Consider the following 21,487-nt stretch of genomic DNA (forward strand, 5'->3'; position numbering starts at 1 on the left):
TACCATCCCCCCCTCCCCCATCCATGTCCATGTTCTTTGAATGGGTGGAGTCAAAGGAAAGAAGGTAGGACCATTTGAGTTGTGTATTTTCAAAATCTGCCAGCCGTTTTGCAAATCACATACCCCACCTTTAAACAACCAAGAAGATGCTAAAAAACAATGTGTTTTGGACTTCAGAAAGAAACTGAAGTCCATTTTGGTCAACTCTGATACTTCCTCATAACAGTGACTGGCTGAATCTTCAGCACATGCTCTGTTTGTGAACTGAAACCACAGTAACACAGCCACTTTTCTAAGATGCTCACATACATGTGCTGTTTACTCTTGCTCTTCATTTGTGTGGAAGGTAAGATGCGTATTGCTACTTATTTATTTGATTTGTCAAATGTTTTTTATTTATTTAGATTTGTTAATCTTTTTAGAGGTTGCCAAGCATCAATTAGCATTGATAGCTGTCACCACATAAAATGATTCAATATTCATTTTACTGATTTGTGCCATAATATAATATTGCATACTGGTTGATTTGAAATCACTGAATAAAACTCATCAGATCGTTATAGAGAAGTTAACGGGCCAACAATGAACAGCGGAAACACACATTGAAAGAAACCATATCCTGTCATATCACTGTGCTAAACTGTTAAATTGCAAATCTGCTCAATATAAAAATTTTTAAGGGTTAACTTCAAGATCTGTGGGTTCAGATAAATATATAATTCAATGTGTTTCAGGAGTGTATGGTGCTGGTACAGAAGAAGTGAAGTCAGTGTCAGTGTCAGTGACTGAGGGAGATTCTATCTCTCTAAACACTGATGTTAAAGTACAGAAAGATGAACAGATACTGTGGACGTTTGGACCTCAAGAGACTCGAATAGCTGAAATCCACAGACAGAACATCTATATAGATGGCACTGATATGATATTTGAGAAAGTACTCCAGATGGACAATCAAACTGGATCTCTGACCATCAGAAACATCAGAACTGAACACACTGGACTTTATAAATTACAGATCTTCAGCAGCAGAGGAACTTCATACAAGAGATTCAATGTTACTGTCTATGGTGAGCAAATTTAAGTGTTTCATATTATAAATGTATATCTACGTCAGACTTACTACCTATGATCAAATTAAACTTATGGTGACATTTAAAGGTAGGGTAGGCACTGTTTTTCGTACTTTTAGTTATACAGGTTGAAACTCCCTTCCCATCCTGATAACAATAAATAATAGAAGTGGTCGAAACATTTTTTAAATAATGTATATCTATCTACATAGCCTATCTTCTGTGGATTTTTTCAGAATAAAAAAAAAGTTTATTCAAATGCAATAATAGGATGTCCTACCTGCCTGTCAACACTGTCAATGCTGAAATGAATCAGCAGAAGTGGTACAAATTGTTTAATGTTCATTATTATTGTAATGTTATGTGCTTTGAGACACGAGGTAATTTAACGCCGTGTCTCGTGACGCTTTGCTGACTCTCTGGCTGTGTGCGTTCGTGTGTTTTGAAGGAGGTGTGGCTTTGGAGAGCGCTGAGATAGTTTACTCAAAAAAGAAAATTATGTCATTCATTTCTGACCCTCGTGTCGTTTCAAACCTGTAAGACTTTCGTTCATCTTCAGAACAAAAAAATATTTTTGATGAAATCTGAGAGCTTTCTGTCCCTCCATTGACAGCTATGCAACTACCACTTTGACACTTCAAAAGTTAGTAAAGAGATCGTAAAACTAATCCATATGAATTGAGCAATTTAGTCCAGATTTTCTGAAGAGACATGATCGCTTTAACTCAATATCAATATGAAAAGATTTAATTTAGGCTTTTGTTCACATATTTATATTCATCAACTCACACATCAGTTGTGGTAAATGGAAGCTCAATCATGTTTGCTTGACGTGTGAGAAGCAATGAGGTTCATTCTCGTGTTATGCAGCATGTTTGAGCTTACGCAAGAATGAGGTTTGTCAAGCAGGTTTGGTTGATCTTCTGTTTATGTTCGCTGATAAATGCTTATATGTGAATAAAAGCCTAAATTAAATTTTTGTCATAAAAATTGATTGAGTCTCTTCAGAAAATTTGGACTAAACCGCTCAATTCATATATGGATTAGTTTTACGATCTCTTTATGAACTTTTTTAAGTGCATGTAAAAGTGACATTGTAGCTAGTGATGTACATGACATTTAAACCGAGGCGTCGGAGCTTGTGTCGAGAAAAAATGGGCGTGCCAGATGAAGCCGCGATTCGAGACTTGTGTTGATAACGTGAAAATCACGTAACTAATGACAAACGAGGCCTCGTTTTGTGTGGATAAGTCATCGGTTCGTTCTGAGTGTCGCTTCCGGATAAAGTGGGTTCGAAACTCGCGCCACCTTCATGTAGTGTCAGAGAGTAAGCTCTCATTGTCATTGTTGTTATTCTGTCATGTGCTAGGGCTGTATATTATTACATTATATCAGGTTAAAATAGTTATAGTAGGCCTATATTGTTATTATTAATTATAGTAGCTATATTATAGTCTTGTTATATTAATTAGATAAGATTATTTGGATTGGATTTTTGGATCTGTACTGGAATGCTTTTTGAGTTGGATTGCCCTTTTTTACGTGTTAGCTTGTTGTTACTTTTCCTGGTAATGGAGCCAGCAAGAAAGAGGAAATCCTTCCCTGTCTGGGCTCAACAGAAGCATCAGTATCCTCATTTATATCAGCTGGCAGTGGCATTTTTATGTTCCTTGTGAAAGGATATTTTCAAAAGGCTGGAGAGGCTTTGTCCAAGAAGAGGAATCGTCTAAACCCCAACACACTTGAAAAAATTATGTTTCTCAATAAAAATATATTGTAATCCTTCCTTCCTTCACCCACCCACCCACCCACCCACCCCCCCCCCCCACCCACCCACCCCCCCCCCCCCAAACTGCAGTGTTGCAGTTTGCTCCTCTATATCCCCAGTCCCATTAGCTCAACAATGCACTAAAACTAGTAACAGTTCACTGCACAAAACCCCCCAGAAACAAATTTTAACTTTTCCCACCCCAGACTATTGCCGTTTACTTTATTAAACTCCCTCCAACATAAGCACTGCACTCATGTCACTTTAGTTGTTCATACTGTCACTATCCAAACAATTTATGAATAATTAATTAATTATGTGTGTGACAGTTGTTTCTGCACAAGTAAATTCAGACAAAGAAAGATATTTATTTTATTTTATACCCAGGCAATGGACAAATGTCTGCTCAGGTATTTTTATTATTGCAAATGAAAGATTACAGACATTAACAGTGAGAAGAAATTAAATAAATAAATGAAACAGAACGGCTATACGGACATCATAAGTCTGCTCAGGTCAGAATTAATTAATTTGTCTGCAATTTCTTTGCACAGTAGCTAGGTGTCACTAGTGAGCAATAATGAATGAAGCTTCGAGTATTGAACCTTTTGGTGAAGCAATGGGCTGCCAGGTCTCAGTGATTCAGGAAGCCTCATTTTGCCATCACGAATTGTATCTGTCAATGGAGACAAAGTTTCTCTGATTTCATCAAAAAGATCCTCATTTGTGTTCAGAAGATGAATGAAAGTTTTACTGGTTTGGAACAATATGAGGGTAAGTAATTAATGACAGAATTTTCACTTTTGGATGAACTAACCCTTTAGGGCTCTCAAGCTTTCAAAGCTAACTTGCTATTGCTAGCCTCTCCAAAATGTCCTACACTACCTTTAAGGCAAAACATGTCCACCGCTTATTAGTTTACAATAGTATCCAATATCCTTTAGTTTAATCACAGATCAAATTGGCATTTACTTATTGTTTTCCAGCTCCTCTCCCTGGTCCTGTCATCACCAGAGACTATCCATCATCATCATCAGAGTCCAGATGTTCACTGGTGTGTTCAGTGGTGAATGTGAGTGATGTGACTCTCTCCTGGTACGCAGGAATCAGTGTATTGTCCAACATCAGTGTGTCTGATCTCAGCATCAGTCTCTCTCTACCTCTGGAGGTGGAATATCAGGATAAAAACACATACAGCTGTGTGATCTACAATACCATCAGCAACCAGACCAAACATCTGGACAACATCACTCAGCTTTGTTCAGGTTTGCCTGCAGTTGATATAAGTGTTTCCTTTTTTCCAGTAATATTTTAAAATGTATTCAGAGGAGCATTTTTCATCTTCTTTATCAGAGAACTTTCACCAGCATGCATTTAATAGGAAGACTCCTCATGAGCTGATATTAGCGTTTTCTTTCCACAGAAGCGGTCCAGTCATATGTTCATTCTGAGAGTGTGATTCCTTCACTGATCTATGCTGTGCTGGGCATGACTGCTGTCGCTCTACTTTTTTTTCATGTCAGATCCAGACAGGTTGACAAACGTACAAGTCCATTAGCGCCCGGTGAGAGGAAATGAGTGCTTTTTATTTAATTACCAGAACAACAGTATGGTGAGACTGACAGAGTAAAGCACTGTCAATAAATACATAATCAACCCCATATATATACTAATTGGCTTCATCACCCTGTCTCCTCTCCACCAGTAAGCCGGTGTGTGATGGGCGTTCTGGCGCAATATGGCTGCCGTCGCATCATCCAGGTGTTGCTGCACATTGGTGGTGGTTGAGGAGATTCCCCCTTCCATTTGTAAAGCGCTTTGAGTGAGAAAAGCACTATATAAATGTAATAAATTATTATTGTAATGAATTATTATTATAAATAAATAAAAGAAAGAAAGAATGAAGGAAAGAAAGAAAAGTCAAGATGAGCATCAGGCACATATGAAACACCGGTTAATTGATTAAGCAGCTTGTGGATGACACTGAGCCACAATGTTTGAAACATTTCAGTCAAATTGACCAGTTAAAAAGAATGATTTGTTCACGAAACTGATATCAAAGAACAATGAGGACATCTTCTGGGCAAACATGCATAGAAGCAATATTAAAACATGACACAAGCCAAAGACTTGATAGACTGTGAGCCAATTGGGTGGAGCTTGACGTCAAGTCCAGCTCCCCCTTGTTGGATGTAATGGGTAAAGCTAGACCAACCACACACTAACCCTACCCATAATCCCAAGTGGTGCTCACTGCAGAGTCAAGGGTGCTTCTCAATATCCCTCGTCGTCTCCTCGCTCCTCTGTCCTCCATCCTATGACCCGGAAACCGATCGAGCTCAGCCATCTTGAAGAACATCTCAATTCTCAAGAACATTACAATATACAAATAAGCTTTCCTTTGATTCCTCTGTCCTCATTTTCTTTCCTTGCAGCTGTCCCTCGCATCCTACAGTGGATGGAGATGAGACGCGAGGAAAGGAGGCGAGGAAAATGAAAGAGGATGCACAAATAAGAATTGAGAAGCACCCTAAATGACGTCCACCTCTCTGGACATCTAATAAGGGGGAAGGATAAAGTTACTGTATGGGTAGGGTTAGAGTGTGGTTGGATATTCTAGCTTCACCCATTAGGTACAAATTACATTCACTCCTCCTCGCTGGAGCTCAAGCAAGGGGGAGCTAGACGTAAGCTCTGCGTATTATAGATACCGTATACTATTGGGGATGTGCACCACTCTAAAGACTTTACAAGTAGCAATTATAACACAATAGGCCCTATGCACAGCTGCACTACTTCCTGAACTTTAGCAGGGCCCTTTGTTTCCTGTCTGCCAGGATTGGCCAAACTGATTAATCCAGGTGTGTCTGATTATTGTTGTTGGTCAGACACACCTGGATTAATCAGTTTGGCCAATCCTGGCAGACAGGAAACAAAGGACCCTGCTTAAGTTCAGGAAGTAGTGCAGCTGTGCATAGGGCCTATAGTTTGGAAAGTATTGTTACATAAAGTGTTATCAACGTGTAAATCTGAAATATTTTTTACTTTTGTAAAATCATTTATAATATAGGCTAATTATGTTTTGCTTGTGTTAAATAAAGTTTTTTTTTTAAACATGTTCGTTTTGAATACTCTATTTAAGGTGTAAGGTAAATTGTATTTATGGTTTACATATTAGGGTCTATGAAAAAACACTTTTGTTTACAAAATGACAGTAAGCCTATTCGCTGTCACAATGGGACTCGAACTTTCAACCTTGCTAAATTCTCTAGTGGGTTTAATTTTCAAACCAAGCTATAACAAAGATTTTGCTTGCATTTGACTGTGTTCAAAACAGTCAGAATATAGAAGACACAACGTAACTGGCGGTACTGTACACATTACACATTTACCCACACTACTACAGAAGCAGCAGATCTGGCGTTGAACTGCTTCTTTAGCACCTTCAAGTGTGTGGCCACTAGGTGGCAATAACTCGTAATTGTTCAAGAGTTCCCCTGTAAAAAGAAAATGCAAGCGATTCATCTAAATGTACAAATGCACTGTAGCCTACATAATATTACACACCTCAAGGAGTACAGTCTACAGTAACATTATTATGCACATGTTGAAGAACTACTAGTGCTTTAATTTGAGATTATGACTAGATCTCGTCACAAAGCAGAGACCACACACCCTTTATTTCCTGAAAAACAAAACAAAACAAAAAAACAGAAGTTATAGGAGATAGATATAATGTTTTCCCTCAAGACTTTGCATAGAAATGAAAAAATTTGGAAATGCAGCATACTGGTACAATAAAACTGTTTATTAAATTAAGTGCAACATATCCCCATAACTTTAAAATACTGCAAAGAGGCATGACTTTAGCCTGCGTGTATATGGTATGATGGGACATGTAATGACTTGCTGAGCTATGATTTAGGACAGATAGGTATACTGGAAATAGCCTACAGCAAGGGTTGGGTGAGATATGCTGTGCAGGTCGGGTGGGCCAAGTTCCAACAACATTCCAATTAAAGGTGCTCTAAGCGATCTCGCTGGTATTTAGGCCAAAATATTTTTTTTTCACATACCGCAAACATCTCCTCACTATCTGCTAGCTGCCTGTCCCCTGAACACACTGTAAAAAAAACGCCCAAGCTCCACAAACTAGGGTTGCCACCTTCAGTGTGGCAAAATAAGGGACACCCATTCAGAGCTTTTAGACTTTTTCCAATTTCAAAGATCTTTTTTTTAAATATCATCAGTAGTCTGCCACTTTTCCACTGTTTATGTGTGCTTTGCGTTGTTTCTGTGTTTGAGGAGGTAAAACATTTTTGAGGAAAAATGCTCAACTTTGACAGTCATTTTTATTGTTATAATTGTGATGTCATAATATGTAGATATGAATCCAACTAAAAACTAGTGAAAATATGTATTTTAGTCAAATAGCAAATTGTGTAGCTCTGCAGCCATCAACTAAAGTGATAATTTCTTTACTTTTAAATGGCATTTTCCAAAAGATGGGCAAAAATCTTACACTAAACCATGTCAAATTATCTATATCCATGAACGTTAGAAATGTGGGTCTTTTATAAAGTGAATTTGACTTTTTTTTTATGTTTTTGTATAAAAAATATTTATTTATTTATTTATATAGCCTAAATTAAAAAAATAAATAATAAATCCTCCTAAAACTATAAATCCTAAAAAAAACTATTATGTTGTTTCAAAATTACATTTTGTTGAAACAACACAAGTGTGACTCCGTGACTTCTGATTTGATTTCATGTTTGATTAATGTAAGTGGCGATTGATAGCCTATAGTTGATAATAATATAGGCCTTCCTAATGTAGGCCTACTGACTATAACAAAATTGCGCTGTTGAGGCTTGCGCAGTTATTTATAACATACAGTTAAGAAACATCACATGACCTGAGTGCTGTTTTCCTTAATACCATCACGCGATTGAAACCAAGACACAGATTTCATAAAAATAATTTCAATAAACAAATAGTATAGCTCAAATTAAGTCACTTACATTTTAGACACAATTTTTGTTCTGTTTCAGCAGCGAAAATAGTTCCCAACAAAGTTCACAGCAGAACCATAGCGCATCTCACAGGAACACTTAAATTAATTAACACATTAATTAATGATTCAGAACTAATCGGTTGAGTCAAAGATTCAATGACCCATTCATAAACTGCCTCCTGAATAAATCAGCCATTTTAACGAATGTTTGAATGAATGACTCGCTCATAACGACGGTCGCCTATGGCAAGCCGTTTTAGCTTTTATTCATTTCCAGGATATGAATTCTTGATATCAACAATTACATTTTTGATATCAACAATTACATTTTTTGATATCAAAAATGTAATTGTTGATATCAACAATTTAATTCTTGATATCAACAATTGAATTCTTGATATCAACAATTGCAATTGTTGATATCAAAAATGTAATTGTTCATATCAACAATTGAATTGTTGATATCTGTAATTGTATTTTCACTAGTGAAATGTCACAATAGGCTGCCATTCAAAATCAATTGTTGATATCAAGAATTGATTTCTTACTAGTAAAAATGTAATTGTTGATATCAATAATTACATTGTTACTAGTAAAAATGCCAATTACTGATATCAATAATTCAATTGTCACTAGTTGAAATGTCTATTCTTGATATCAACAATTGAATTGCTACTAGTAACATTTTTCATTTTTGATATCTGAAAATGTATTTATGATATCAATAATATTTCAGATATCTAAAATGGCTTTCTTACTAGTAACAATTATGGCAAGCCGTTTTAGCTTAAATTGTACCCAGCATTACTCGTCGTAATTGCATTTTTACTAGTAAGAATTCAATTGTAGAGCTCTCCAATTCAATTCTTACTAGTAACAATTAAAATTAGAGATCTCTCAAATTCAATTATTACTAGTAAAAATTACAATTAGAGAGCTCTACAATTCAATTCCTACTAATAATAATGTAATTGCAGAGCTCTGTAATTGAATTATAGAGCTCTGCAATTGCATACTTACTAGTAAGAATTCAATTAGAGAGCTCTACAATTCAATTCTTACTAGTAGCAATTACAATTAGAGAGCTCTATAATTCAATTATTACTAGTAAAAATTACAATTCAGAGCTCTACAATTCAATTATTACTGGTAATAATTGCATTAGAGAGCTCTTTAATTAAATTACAGAGCTCTGCAATTGCATTATTACTAGTAAGAATTTAATTAGAGAGCTCTCTAAATCAGTTTTTACTAGTAATAACTGCATTAGAGAGCTCTCTAATTGAATTGTTACTAGTAATAATGCAATTGCAGAGCTCTCTAATTAAATTAGATTGTAATTATTACTAGTAAAAACTGAATTAGAGAGCTCTACAATTCAATTCTTACTAGTAACAATTACAATTGGAGAGCTCTTTAATGCAATTATTACTAGTAAAAACTTGTATTCATTAGATGCAAAACAGATTGCACCCATTTCATACTTTTCAAAATAAAAGCCCTGTTAGGCGTGGTTAGATATAACAAATTGCATTCATATTAGGCTACTGTTATGACGACGACTGAGGGATAGGAGCCAACATCTTCAACCATGTTTTTAATTGAAAAACATATATTTCTGGTATATAACCTGTGTTCTTTCCATAGACCGTATAAAGGTTCTTTTAATGACTTAACTTCCTTCCATTTTGTTCTCTCGGATGTGTCATTGCTTGTGTTGCACGAGTGCCCACTACTGGCTGATACCTTGGAATGGGTTGGAAATGTAATGGCCTCAGCACTTAATCACTTGGAATTCGCTATGGAGATTTGTTATTTCGTTTTTTTCATTGTATTTGTTTTACGCACCATTCGATAGGCCTGTATAAATGGTTGAGCTGTTGGATAAAATAATAATAATAATAATTACACAAATGAAAACGTGTACACAATGAAATAACTGTTTAAAAAAGTTATCTTAGTAGTTTTTTTTAATGCTTCAACTTTACAAACATGGTAATCCCAGAATATAACAAATCATGTACAACCTTAGGTTGTTCATAATCCGTAACAAAATGATCCAAAGCTGGAGTTAAACGCAGTCATGCGCGGTCACTTTTGATGTTGTTTTTTTGTTTCAGGGCGCGCATTTATCCGGTGCCGCGCCCCTTTCATTAAACAGAGAACAAGTGGAAGCGTTATCCGTGATTAATGCAGTCAGAAGAAAGATTTTATCTATTAAAAAAAATCTTATTCGTGGGAACTGCACGCTTTATGATTTAAGGGTGATCGACTCGTTGCTTAACAATGTACAGAGAATAAGCCATGATGATTTGGAGAAATACAGTGATCTCCTTGACAGCCTATTACGGACAGCCATCACCTCCTGACTGCTGCAACTCTTGTCGAACACGCAAAACTGCGCTTAAAACGCGATCAAATGCAGATAATGCAGCCTGCTGTGTTCCGTCGCCACCTTGTACTTCGTCCATTTTGATAATGTCTGTGCGCCAATTTTTCCCGCCTGCCTATTTATACCTGCCAGATGAATAAACATGAGGCACTATTATCATAATGAGATGGCACTGAATAGTGAGCTCTCTAATTCAACTGTTACTAGTAGGAATAGCTATTGTAGAGCTCTCTAACTGAATTGTTACTAGTAAGAATTTATTTCGAGAGCTCTCTAATTGTAATTATTACAATTTACAATTAGTATCAATTTAATTAAAGATCTCTGCAATTGAGTTGTTACTAGTAATAATTGAATTTAAAAGCTCTGCAATTGAGTGGTTACTAGTAAGAATTTAATTGGAGAGCTCTCTAATTGTAATTCTTACTAGTAACAATTGAAATAGAGAGCTCTCTAATTGAATTAAAGACCTCTGCAATTGAGTTGTTTCTAGTAAGAATGCAATTGCAGAGCTCTTGAATTCAATTCTTACTAGTATCAATTACAATTAAAGAGCTCTCCAATTCAATTATTACTAGTAAGAATGCAATTGTAGAGGTCTTCAATTAAATTAGAGAGCTCTCTAATTTAATTGTTACTAGTAAGAATGCAATTGCAGAGCTCTTTAATTCAATTCTTACTAGTAACAATTACAATTAAAGAGCTCTACAATTCAATTATTACTAGTAACAATTACAATTAGAGAGCTCTCTAATTAAATTCTTACTAGTAAGAATGCAATTGCAGAGCTCTTTAATTCAATTACAGAGCTCTGCAATTATACATATCTTTAATTCGTTTTTTTACTAGTAAAAATTCAATTAGAGAGCTCTGTAATTGCATTCTTACTAGTAATAATTGAATTGTAGAGCTCTCTAATTGTAATTGTTACTAGTAATAATTTAATTGTAGAGCTCTTTAATTGTAATTGTTACTAGTAATAATTAAAATGTAGAGCTCTCTAATTGAATTGTTACTAGTAAGAATTGAATTGTAGAGCTCTTTAATTGTAATTGTTACTAGTAATAATTGAAATGTAGAGCTCTCTAATTGAATTCTTACTAGTAACAATTCAATTGTAGAGCTCCATAATTAAAAATGAATGGAAGTCAATGGAGACATATGACTCGTAAAAAATAATTTGTAGAGCTCTCTAATTGGAATTGTTACTAGTAATAAATTAATTGTAGAGCTCTCTAATTGGAATGGTTACTAGTAATAATTGAATTAGAGAGCTCTCTAATTTTAATTGTTACTAGTAAGAATTTAATTGTAGAGCTCTCTAATTGTAATTTTTACTAGTAATAATTGAATTTGAGAGATCTCTAATTTTAATTGTTACTAGTAAGAATTGAATTGGAGAGCTCTACAATTGAATTCTTACTAGTAAAAATGCAATTACGACGAGTAATGCTGGGTACAATTTAAGCTAAAACGGCTTGCCATAATTATTACAATTTACAATTAGTAACAATTTAATTAAAGATCTCTGCAATTGAGTTGTTACTAGTAATAATTGAATTTAAAAGCTCTGCAATTGAGTGGTTACTAGTAAGAATTTAATTGGAGAGCTCTCTAATTGTAATTCTTACTAGTAACAATTGAAATAGAGAGCTCTCTAATTGAATTAAAGACCTCTGCAATTGAGTTGTTTCTAGTAAGAATGCAATTGCAGAGCTCTTGAATTCAATTCTTACTAGTATCAATTACAATTAAAGAGCTCTACAATTCAATTATTACTAGTAAGAATGCAATTGTAGAGGTCTTCAATTAAATTAGAGAGCTCTCTAATTGAATTGTTACTAGTAAGAATGCAATTGCAGAGCTCTTTAATTCAATTCTTACTAGTAACAATTACAATTAAAGAGCTCTACAATTCAATTATTACTAACAATTACAATTAGAGAGCTCTCTAATTAAATTCTTACTAGTAAGAATGCAATTGCAGAGCTCTTTAATTCAATTACAGAGCTCTGCAATTATACATATCTTTAATTCGTTTTTTTACTAGTAAAAATTCAATTAGAGAGCTCTGTAATTGCATTCTTACTAGTAATAATTGAATTGTAGAGCTCTCTAATTGTAATTGTTACTAGTAATAATTGAATTGTAGAGCTCTTTAATTGTAATTGTTACTAGTAATAATTGAAATGTAGAGCTCTCTAATTGAATTGTTACTAGTAAGAATTGAATTGTAGAGCTCTTTAATTGTAATTGTTACTAGTAATAATTGAATTGTAGAGCTCTGTAATTGGAATTCTTACTAGTAACAATTCAATTGTAGAGCTCCATAATTAAAAATGAATGGAAGTCAATGGAGACAAATGACTCGTAAAAAATAATTTGTAGAGCTCTCTAATTGGAATTGTTACTAGTAATAAATTAATTGTAGAGCTCTCTAATTGGAATGGTTACTAGTAATAATTGAATTGTAGAGCTCTCTAATTTTAATTGTTACTAGTAAGAATTTAATTGTAGAGCTCTCTAATTGTAATTTTTACTAGTAATAATTGAATTTGAGAGATCTCTAATTTTAATTGTTACTAGTAAGAATTGAATTGGAGAGCTCTACAATTGAATTCTTACTAGTAAAAATGCAATTACGACGAGTAATGCTGGGTACAATTTAAGCTAAAACGGCTTGCCATATATCAAGAATAGACATTTCAACTAGTGACAACTGAATTCTTGATATCAAAAATAAAGGTTTTTACTAGTAAGAATTGTATTTCTGATATGTGAAATTGGAATTTCTACTAGTAAGAAATCAATTCTTGATATCAACAATTGATTTTGAATGGCAGCCTATGGTGACATTTCACTAGTGAAAATACAATTACAGATATCAAGAATTAAATTCTTGATATCAAAAATTAAATTCTTGATATCTAGAATTAACATTTTAACTAGTAAAAATGTAATTGTTGATATCAAGAATTAGCATTGTTACTAGTGGAAATGTAATTCCTGATATCAAAAATGGCCATTGTTACTAGTATAAATCTAATTCCTGATATCAATAACTATAATTTTAACTAGTGAAAATGTAATTGTTGATATCAAGAATTCATATCCTGGAAATGAATAAAAGCTAAAACGGCTTGCCATAGGTCGCCTGCCGCCACCTACTGGTGGTTTAGTTTCAAAGTATCATTCTTTTCAAAATTTCTTATTTGTGTATTCAAAAAATATTTCTATAACACTTTCATAATCTCATTTAATACAGTTGTAATTTTTCAATGTCAATTATTTAATTTGATTGGTAACAGCCAGTGTCGTATTATTCTAATTGAATGTATTGATCAAATAAGAATTTGAAATGAAAGATGGAGCATTTAATACAATTACGGAAAATGCCCTTTACAAAGGTAAAAAATATTTATTCTGATAAGAGTTTTCCAAAAGTGATGTAATGAAACATTGACAATTTAAGTTTGAAGGGAGTAAAGCCTCTGTTTAATTAAGGAAATGTAATTTTGCCAAAAGAAGAACTTTGAATTTAAAAAAATGTTATATTTATTCAGCCTACTTCAGTGTGATATTGTACCATATTATCATGCCTAACACAGTGAATTTGAATAATTGTAATGTGATGATCAGTTGCAGATATCAAAATCAAAGAATAGCATACACTCTAAAAAATGCTGGGTTGTTTCAACCCAATTTTGGGTCAAATATGGACAAACCCAGCCGTTGGGTTAAATTTTTTAATTGCATTTTATATCCAACGTTTGGGTTTGTCCATATTTGACCCAAAATTGGGTTAAAACAACCCAGCATTTTTTAGAGTGTAGGTTTGGGTGGATTATTTAGAAGAGAAGAAGAAGAAGAGAAGGCGAGGGCATTAAGAAGTCCAAGTGCATTGCTTTTCAAAATGCAGCATTATACTCTCATTCTTAAACAAGATATAAACAACAAAGACAAAATGTTATGTAAATGTGAATGTTGAGTACCTAAATTATTATATATATATTTTTTCAATGGGTTTAAAGTGAGGTTTAGCTTGTTTTTGTACTCACTATGACTCTTGCTGTGCTTGCAAATATGTCTGTGTTCTTTAGAGGGATATTTGCATATACAAAACATAACATCAGACAAATTCATTCAGTTTAGCTCTTCGATCTCTTCTGGGTCAGATAACTGGTTATTTCACCAAAGATATAATAAAAAACTACTATGGATGTTATTCTGAATTAAAGCTGTTTTAAAGCTGACAAATCCAGACAAAAGCATTCTGTTGAAATACATCAGTGTCTCATGTGATGATGCTGGAGTATATCGTTTCCTCTGTCTCATTAGCTTTCTGCAAGACAAATGCGACAAACTATGAAACTCTTCAGGTGAACATCTGTGAGATTAACACACATTAAAAATAGCAAGAAACAGCACAGAGATGGTGAATCAGAGCATGCAGTCGAAAAACCAGACAAAAAACAAATCCCTGAACAAGCTCTAGCAGGCATACGAGACATTTCAATAAGTTAAAGACATTAATTTCATCATGACAAAAAAAAAAAAAAGCCAAGTCTGTCACTGTGGTGTTTTTACATGCAGAGAAGAAAATATCTGTTTCTAATATACACATTTAAAGTTCAAATTAAATGTGTTAAATATTTTGTTTATTAAATAATTACACTCCTAACAGTATTACAGTGTAATCTCCTATATAAAACATTTTAAGAAATAGAGATAGAATTTTTAGACAAACGTGGGTCTGTTCCTCACAAAGATATTGTATTGACTTTAAAAGACTTGGACTATCAAAAAATTATATACATTTAGTTTGCAGCCAGTTTGAAGCTTGACAGCACCCATTCTCAGTCACTTTGATTAAACTGAAATGAGTAACCTGGATAATCTTTGAAAATTATCATTTTTGTTCAACAGGCGGAAGTCAAACTGGTTTAGAATGACATGAGGGTGATTAAATTATGATTTTTATGTTTTGGGTGGACTAAACCTTTACAGTTTTTTTCAATTGCTTAAGCACAATTTTGAAAACCCCGATTTGTCAAAACACTACACACAATTAACACAACCCTACAACAAAGTAACACAACACCTCAGATCATTTGCAAAATGGAACACTTTTGTCAAAACTATACAATGTCTTATGAAAAACTTATTTTGTTGTCATAACATAAACACAGCCGTCATATGTTCTGATTCTGTTTGAATCAGTGAAACACTCCTGTGCTCAACCGAAAACACTTTTAGCATTTACACAGAGAAAGTGTAAAAATACAGTATGGTATTTTGAACAATCAGTGACAGACAGGATGATGGGAATTGTAGTGAGAATGCCTAGACACCGTGAAAACTGAGGACCTTTAGTGTTTAACCCAGGGAACCACCAGACACTGTGACATTACAGTTGTGCAAATCTAGCCTTATGTTTTGCTCCTTGAGTGTAAGGTTTTGCTAATTGTGGGAAAAGTTTAATTTTAGTGTGTAAGCAATCGTAAAAAACTGTAAGCATCCAATTTCTTGGTCAAATATCAGGATGGACATGCAAACAGATGTTGTTTCATGAAAATCGTACCTTTTTTTGTCCATTTTGTTGAAAAAATCCTGTTTCAGCATATTGTACTTCGTCTTCTTCTAACAGAGCTGTCTCTACTGTATGTGTACATGGTTTAAAACAATTTCCTAAAGAGTTAGGGTAGGAGACGGTTAATTTCTCAATTATTAATATCAACTACAAGCACTTCATGCAAAAACGTTAATACAATTCTTACTGCTATAGAATCTGAAGGAAAATCATACCTTTTTGTGCCGTTCTTTTGTGTTTCCTGAAGAGAAAGTACATCAAACCAGCGAGTGCAAGCAGCAGTGCAGCAGAAATACATGCAGCCAGGACTTCACGTCCACTCTGAGATTCTAAAACAGAAAGGGGTTATTTACTTAACTTAACTTACAGTTTTTTCCAACTGCTTACACACATTTTCAAAACTATGTCACCTTTTTTTCTAAACTCTACACACAATTCCCAAAACTGCACACACAAAATGTAAAATGCCTCACATCTCCTTCAAAATGTAACACTGCATTCAAAATGCCATAAAACACATGTCAGAATGAAGCATTTGCATCAAATGGCAAACACTTCTTTCATAATAGTACATTTTTGGATATACCATGTAAACACTGTTGTTCTAAATCTAAAGCTCTTTGGTCTTTTATAGTCTTATACATTTCAATACAATGTTCAGTAATCTGCTGAGAGGGGTAACAAGTACACTGTAAACACCAATGCAATGTAGACACAGAAAATATTCATTAGGCCAAACATTACTGTTGTATACAGCATACAACAAAACCATAAACATATGTAAACCAAACGTATATTCTTTAGAATACAGTAAAGAACACAATTGTGTGTGTGTGAGGTATCTGTCAATTGTTGGCGTCCATTGTTCAAAACAGGTAATCTGACCTTTGACCTATACTACAGTAAAGCAGTGATTGGTTAGTGATCAGTTAAGCAATTAGTGTTTGCACATGTGAGGAGTGTGTGTGTGACCTGGTGAATAAGTGTAGCATTTTAATTGGTTGTGTTTGGAAAAGGAAAGCAAGTCACTTCCTGTTAGATTTTTGTGTTTTAGGTAGAGAATTGTGTGTAGTGTTTTGAAAAAAGTGTTTTATGCAATTGAAAACTGAGTCAAAGGCTAAGAAATAGCTTATGGTTTTGAAGATTTGGTATGTAGTTTTGCCCTTTGAGTGAGAGGTTTCAAAAATCGTGTGACATGAAAAGATTTTGTGTGTAAGCAGTTGGAAAAAACTGTAAATCATATCAGCATTGTCTCCATAGACCCAGAGCAATGATACCTATGCCATTTGGACAGAGGCAGAACATGTTTAATCTGTGATATTTGATGAAACGGAGCAATTCAGTAAAAAGACAGTAATTACTATTGATTTACCTTTGTTAAATGCACATGTGTGACAGAGTTGCGTGATGTCCAGATGTGTGGTCTGGTTGCTGATGGGATTGTTGATCACACAGCTGTATGTGTTGTTATCCTGATATTCCACCTCCAGAGGTAGAGAGAGACTGATGCTGAGATCAGACACACTGATGCTGGACAATACACTGATTCCTGCGTACCAGGAGAGAGTCACATCACTCACATTCACCACTGAACACACCAGTGAACATGATGATGATGATGATGATGAAGACGAACAGATTGAAGAGTCTCTGTTTATGACGGGAATGGGAAGAGGAGCTGGAAAACAAAAATAACATTAGCAACCGTAAATGTCAATTTGTTCTGTAAATGTAATGTATACTAGAAACTAATGTAAACTAATATAGGCAGTTTACATTTTTGTTTCAAATGTCCTCATATGTTTAATTTGATCATAGGTAGTAAGTCTGACTCAGATGTACATTTATAATATGCAACACTTCAATTTACTCACCATAGACAGTAACATTGAATCTCTTGTATGAAGTTCCTCTGCTGATGACGATTAGTTTATAAAGTCCAGTGTGTTCAGTTCTGATGTTTCTGATGGTCAGAGATCCAGTTTGACTGTCCATCTGGAGTATTTTCTCAAATATCATATCAGTGCCATCTATATGGATGATCTGTCTGTGGATTTCAGCTATTCGAGTCTCTTGAAGTCCAAACGTCCACAGTATCTGTTCATCTTTCTGTACTTTAACATCAGTGTATAGAGTGACAGAATCTCCCTCAGTCACTGATACTGACTTCACTTCTTCTGTACCCGCGCCATACACACCTGAAACACAAATAACTCAGGGGTATTTTTAATAATAATTTATAGACGTACTGGAGAGCGGGCACAACCTAACACTTTTTGACTTTCTCAGTTTGTGTAAATTCACTTAGGATTCAGAGTATTTATTTTTTCCATCATTAATTTCACACGTCTAGTACAATTATGTGGTTTTGTTTCATTAATACAGCAGTCAGTGTATACTTTTTCTTGATTTACCCCTAAAGAATAGAAGAGAAATGTGACAACATGCCCCATAGGTTGGTCATGTTGTAACATGACCATATGAAAGATTTAAATGCTATCTGATGTAATATATATATATATATATATATATAAGACATAGTAAGATAGTTTGTCAATAAAATACAGTTATTAGCCTAACTTTTTAAATCCATTAAAACTCTAAAAGCTTCAATGGCTATCTTAACATTTGAGACTGTTGCAGAGAAAGAAAATGAAACAAGAAATTGGATACATGTCGGTTACAAATAACAATAATATACCTTTCAATCCTTGCAGGAACAGGTAAAAGCAAGCTAATCTGCCAACAGTATTCCTCAACATTTCGCCGAGCAGATATTTAAACTCCTCATGACGACGTCAACTGACTGATAAAAAGAAGAAAACAGAAAAATCCCACTTTCATTAGAATCTAATCCATACCGAGCTAAACGATTACGTCCGATTGTCTAAAATCGTTAATTATAAACGCAGATCTGGAATAACAGATCGACGGTGTGTGTGAAGCACTGAACTAAAGTACTAAAGCACTAAAACTACTGAAGTCCCCGCCCGTTTCATTTAGTAGACTACAGCAACAGAGGCGTATTTGTTTTTTGGATTAGTAGCCTAATGAACAGGTGTAACTGGTCTGTTGTCTGCGTTGTGTATTTAGAACAGGACAGGAAGGCATTCGCAGTTTCGCTGATCTTTTATTTCCTGATGCACAAACAATATAAGCAGCCTCTTATTGAGAGTTGCCCTCGGTTACCCTCTCCACAGCATAATCAATGCAAAGAGCAATTAATCACGTTAAAGAACAATAAAACACACGTAACAGAAAACATACCTGATGCACAAACAATATAATCAGCCTCTTATTGAGAGTTGCCCTCGGTTACCCTATAAAACAAATGTGATATACTCTTATCACATGTGCTCTCATTTCACTTATAGGCCCAGATGCAAAAATATAACTCAAACAAGATGAAATGACAAAAATAACCACACAGATAGGTAAAATAATATTATATACATAAATTAGAGCGAAAATATAGACATAAAAGCGATAATAAAAATTAGGATTAATTTAGATTATTAGGAGCACAAAATAGCCTCACCTCTCCACAGCATAATCAATGCAAAGAGGAAGAGGAGGGGACAGAACAGGAAATTATATTGACTTATGACGTCACATTAATTAAAGGGGAAAGGCACTCATTCACTTAGGCAGTCATCAGGTGTATGTAAATGAACAATTTTGTGTGAATTATACTTAATGCATATATTTAACAGTACACTTTCTGTACCTGTTACACTCACCCCTCAGAATTTACACAAAATTCCCAGAGTATAACAAAAAAACACTGGTCACTAGAATTACATGTTCCACACAAAAAAACAGTGAAGACACAGCATAAAAAGCTACCCAAACGAAAGGGATACAAATATGAAGAGAGTTGGCCAAACTTCGACACATTTTGTAGGCATTACCAAAGTGCCCATTACACTTTGAAAAATCTCAGACCAGGTACTTAAACAGAACCAATAAGCATTAGAAAATACAAGACTTAACTCCTAACATTATCAGAGACAGGAGGAAGAAGAAGAAAAATAAATATCTAAACATGAATAACAGGAGATACAGACTCCATACCAATTAAGGCTTCGAGTTGAACCATTGACTCAATTAGCCTACGAACAGGCTTAATTACTCTACCAAGCCTTGTAGTGTAACAATCATCTGTATTTAAATCAGCTACAGGATCTTGCCTGAAGGGTTCACTGGCAGAAACAGGAGTTTGGGGAGAGTGGATAGCACCAGCCACAGTACTATCATCAGTCAATGACACAGCAACTTGTGCATTTGACTCTTCTTGATTGGACAACTGAGAATGCACCCATGAAGAAGTGCGGTCATCACCACAAGTAGCAACATTGGAGATGTTCGACACAGAGTCTGCATGTGAGAGTTCCTCAGCCTCATTCCGCCCATAATCTGCGTTACCAACAGACACAATCTCGGCAACATAGGAGGACTCACCACTGCGTGTTTGCTCGGTTAGACCACCACAGTGTGCTGCATCAGGTATCTGTGAAGGTACACTACAGGCAAGTGCTTCTGCAATCTCATGATCCGAACTAGCCATTTCTGGTTCAAGCAGAGGGAGGAAGTTCACTTGAAGAAGAAGATTTCGATGAACTATTCTCTCATTACCAGTCCTGTCACGGATCTTATAGACATGGGTGGAAGGCTTTGAGGCAACAACAGTGTACATGACTGGCTCCCATTTGTCAGCAAGTTTTCGTTTTCCTCTACAACCCTTGTTAGCCACAAGCACTTGATCACCGACGGCTAGAGGTAGGCCTTTGGGTCTTTTGTTGTACTGGCTGGACTGGTGTTTTTGTTCCACAACAGCATTCTTTTGTGCTAACGCCATGGCAGATTGGAGGTCGCGGGCAAGAGATTTTACATAGTTGTCATAGTCACAGATTGTCTTATCCTGCAGGACACTGCGGAACATAAGGTCAACTGGCAACCTTGGTACCCTACCGAACATTAGGTAAAAAGGGGCGAAACCTGTTGTTTCGTGTGCTGTGCAGTTGTACACAAATGTCATTGTCTGTATCAACTGTGGCCACTTCTGCTTAGGCCTAGGTGGAAGAGACCTCAGCATATTTCCTAATGTCCTGTTGAAACATTCGGTACCACCATTCCCCATTGGGTGGTAAGGGGTTGTTCTTGACTTGTCAACTCCAGACAGTTCAAGGAGCTCGGCAATCAACTCACTCTCAAAGGTAGCCCCCTGGTCAGAATGGATGCGTTGGGGAAATCCATAGACACAGAAAAAGCTGTCCCAGAGTTTCTTAGCCACTCTTTTCACTGTCTGGTCCTGACACGGAAATGCATGCGCCAGCTTCGTGAAGTGATCCGTGATCACTAAAACATCCACAGATTTGTTATTTCGATCTTCAGCAGACCAGAAGTCGATGCAAACGAGCTCCAGTGGGGCTGTGGTTTTAATACTCTCCAAAGTGGCTCTCGCTGCAGGCTCTGGAGTTTTGCTGAGGACACACCTGGGACATTTCTTCACGTAATCCCGCACATCACGTTCCATGTCAAGCCAGAAAAACCTCTGACGGGTCAAAGACAGAGTGCGAGGCTGCCCTTGATGACCAGCCAGGTCGTGAACACCCGAAAGTGCCTCAGATTTCAAGGAGTCAGGTAGAAT

General features: G+C 35.3%; 2 protein-coding genes across 3 annotated transcripts; one reads left to right on the forward strand and one right to left on the reverse strand.

Moving 5' to 3' along the window:
- Window positions 1-297: 297 nt before the first annotated feature.
- On the forward strand, window positions 298-5,335 carry LOC306988757 (uncharacterized protein; the record flags this gene model as incomplete). Its single annotated transcript, XM_079593905.1, has 5 exons — window positions 298-346; window positions 735-1,067; window positions 3,825-4,103; window positions 4,262-4,402; window positions 5,274-5,335. 5 exons carry the CDS (start codon window positions 298-300, stop codon window positions 5,333-5,335), a joined length of 864 nt encoding a protein of 287 aa, XP_079450031.1.
- An 8,313-nt stretch (window positions 5,336-13,648) lies between these two features.
- LOC306988420 (SLAM family member 5-like) lies at window positions 13,649-18,816 on the reverse strand. Of its 2 annotated transcripts, XM_079593410.1 has the most exons (7): window positions 18,539-18,816; window positions 17,712-18,035; window positions 17,210-17,515; window positions 16,053-16,166; window positions 15,829-15,935; window positions 14,556-14,589; window positions 13,649-13,930 (listed from the first exon to the last, which is right to left on the reverse strand). In XM_079593410.1, the coding sequence occupies exons 1-7, from the start codon at window positions 18,597-18,599 to the stop codon at window positions 13,902-13,904; spliced, it is 975 nt and encodes a 324-aa protein (XP_079449536.1). In that variant the 5' UTR covers window positions 18,600-18,816; the 3' UTR covers window positions 13,649-13,901. The 2 variants fall into 2 exon arrangements, with proteins under 2 accessions (XP_079449536.1, XP_079449537.1); XM_079593411.1 differs by lacking the exon at window positions 13,649-13,930 and having other exon boundaries at window positions 14,404-14,589.
- Window positions 18,817-21,487: the final 2,671 nt, after the last annotated feature.

The sequence above is a fragment of the Phoxinus phoxinus genome (genome assembly GCF_949152265.1).
Source record: "Phoxinus phoxinus genome assembly, chromosome: 20".
NCBI lineage: Eukaryota > Metazoa > Chordata > Actinopteri > Cypriniformes > Leuciscidae > Phoxinus > Phoxinus phoxinus.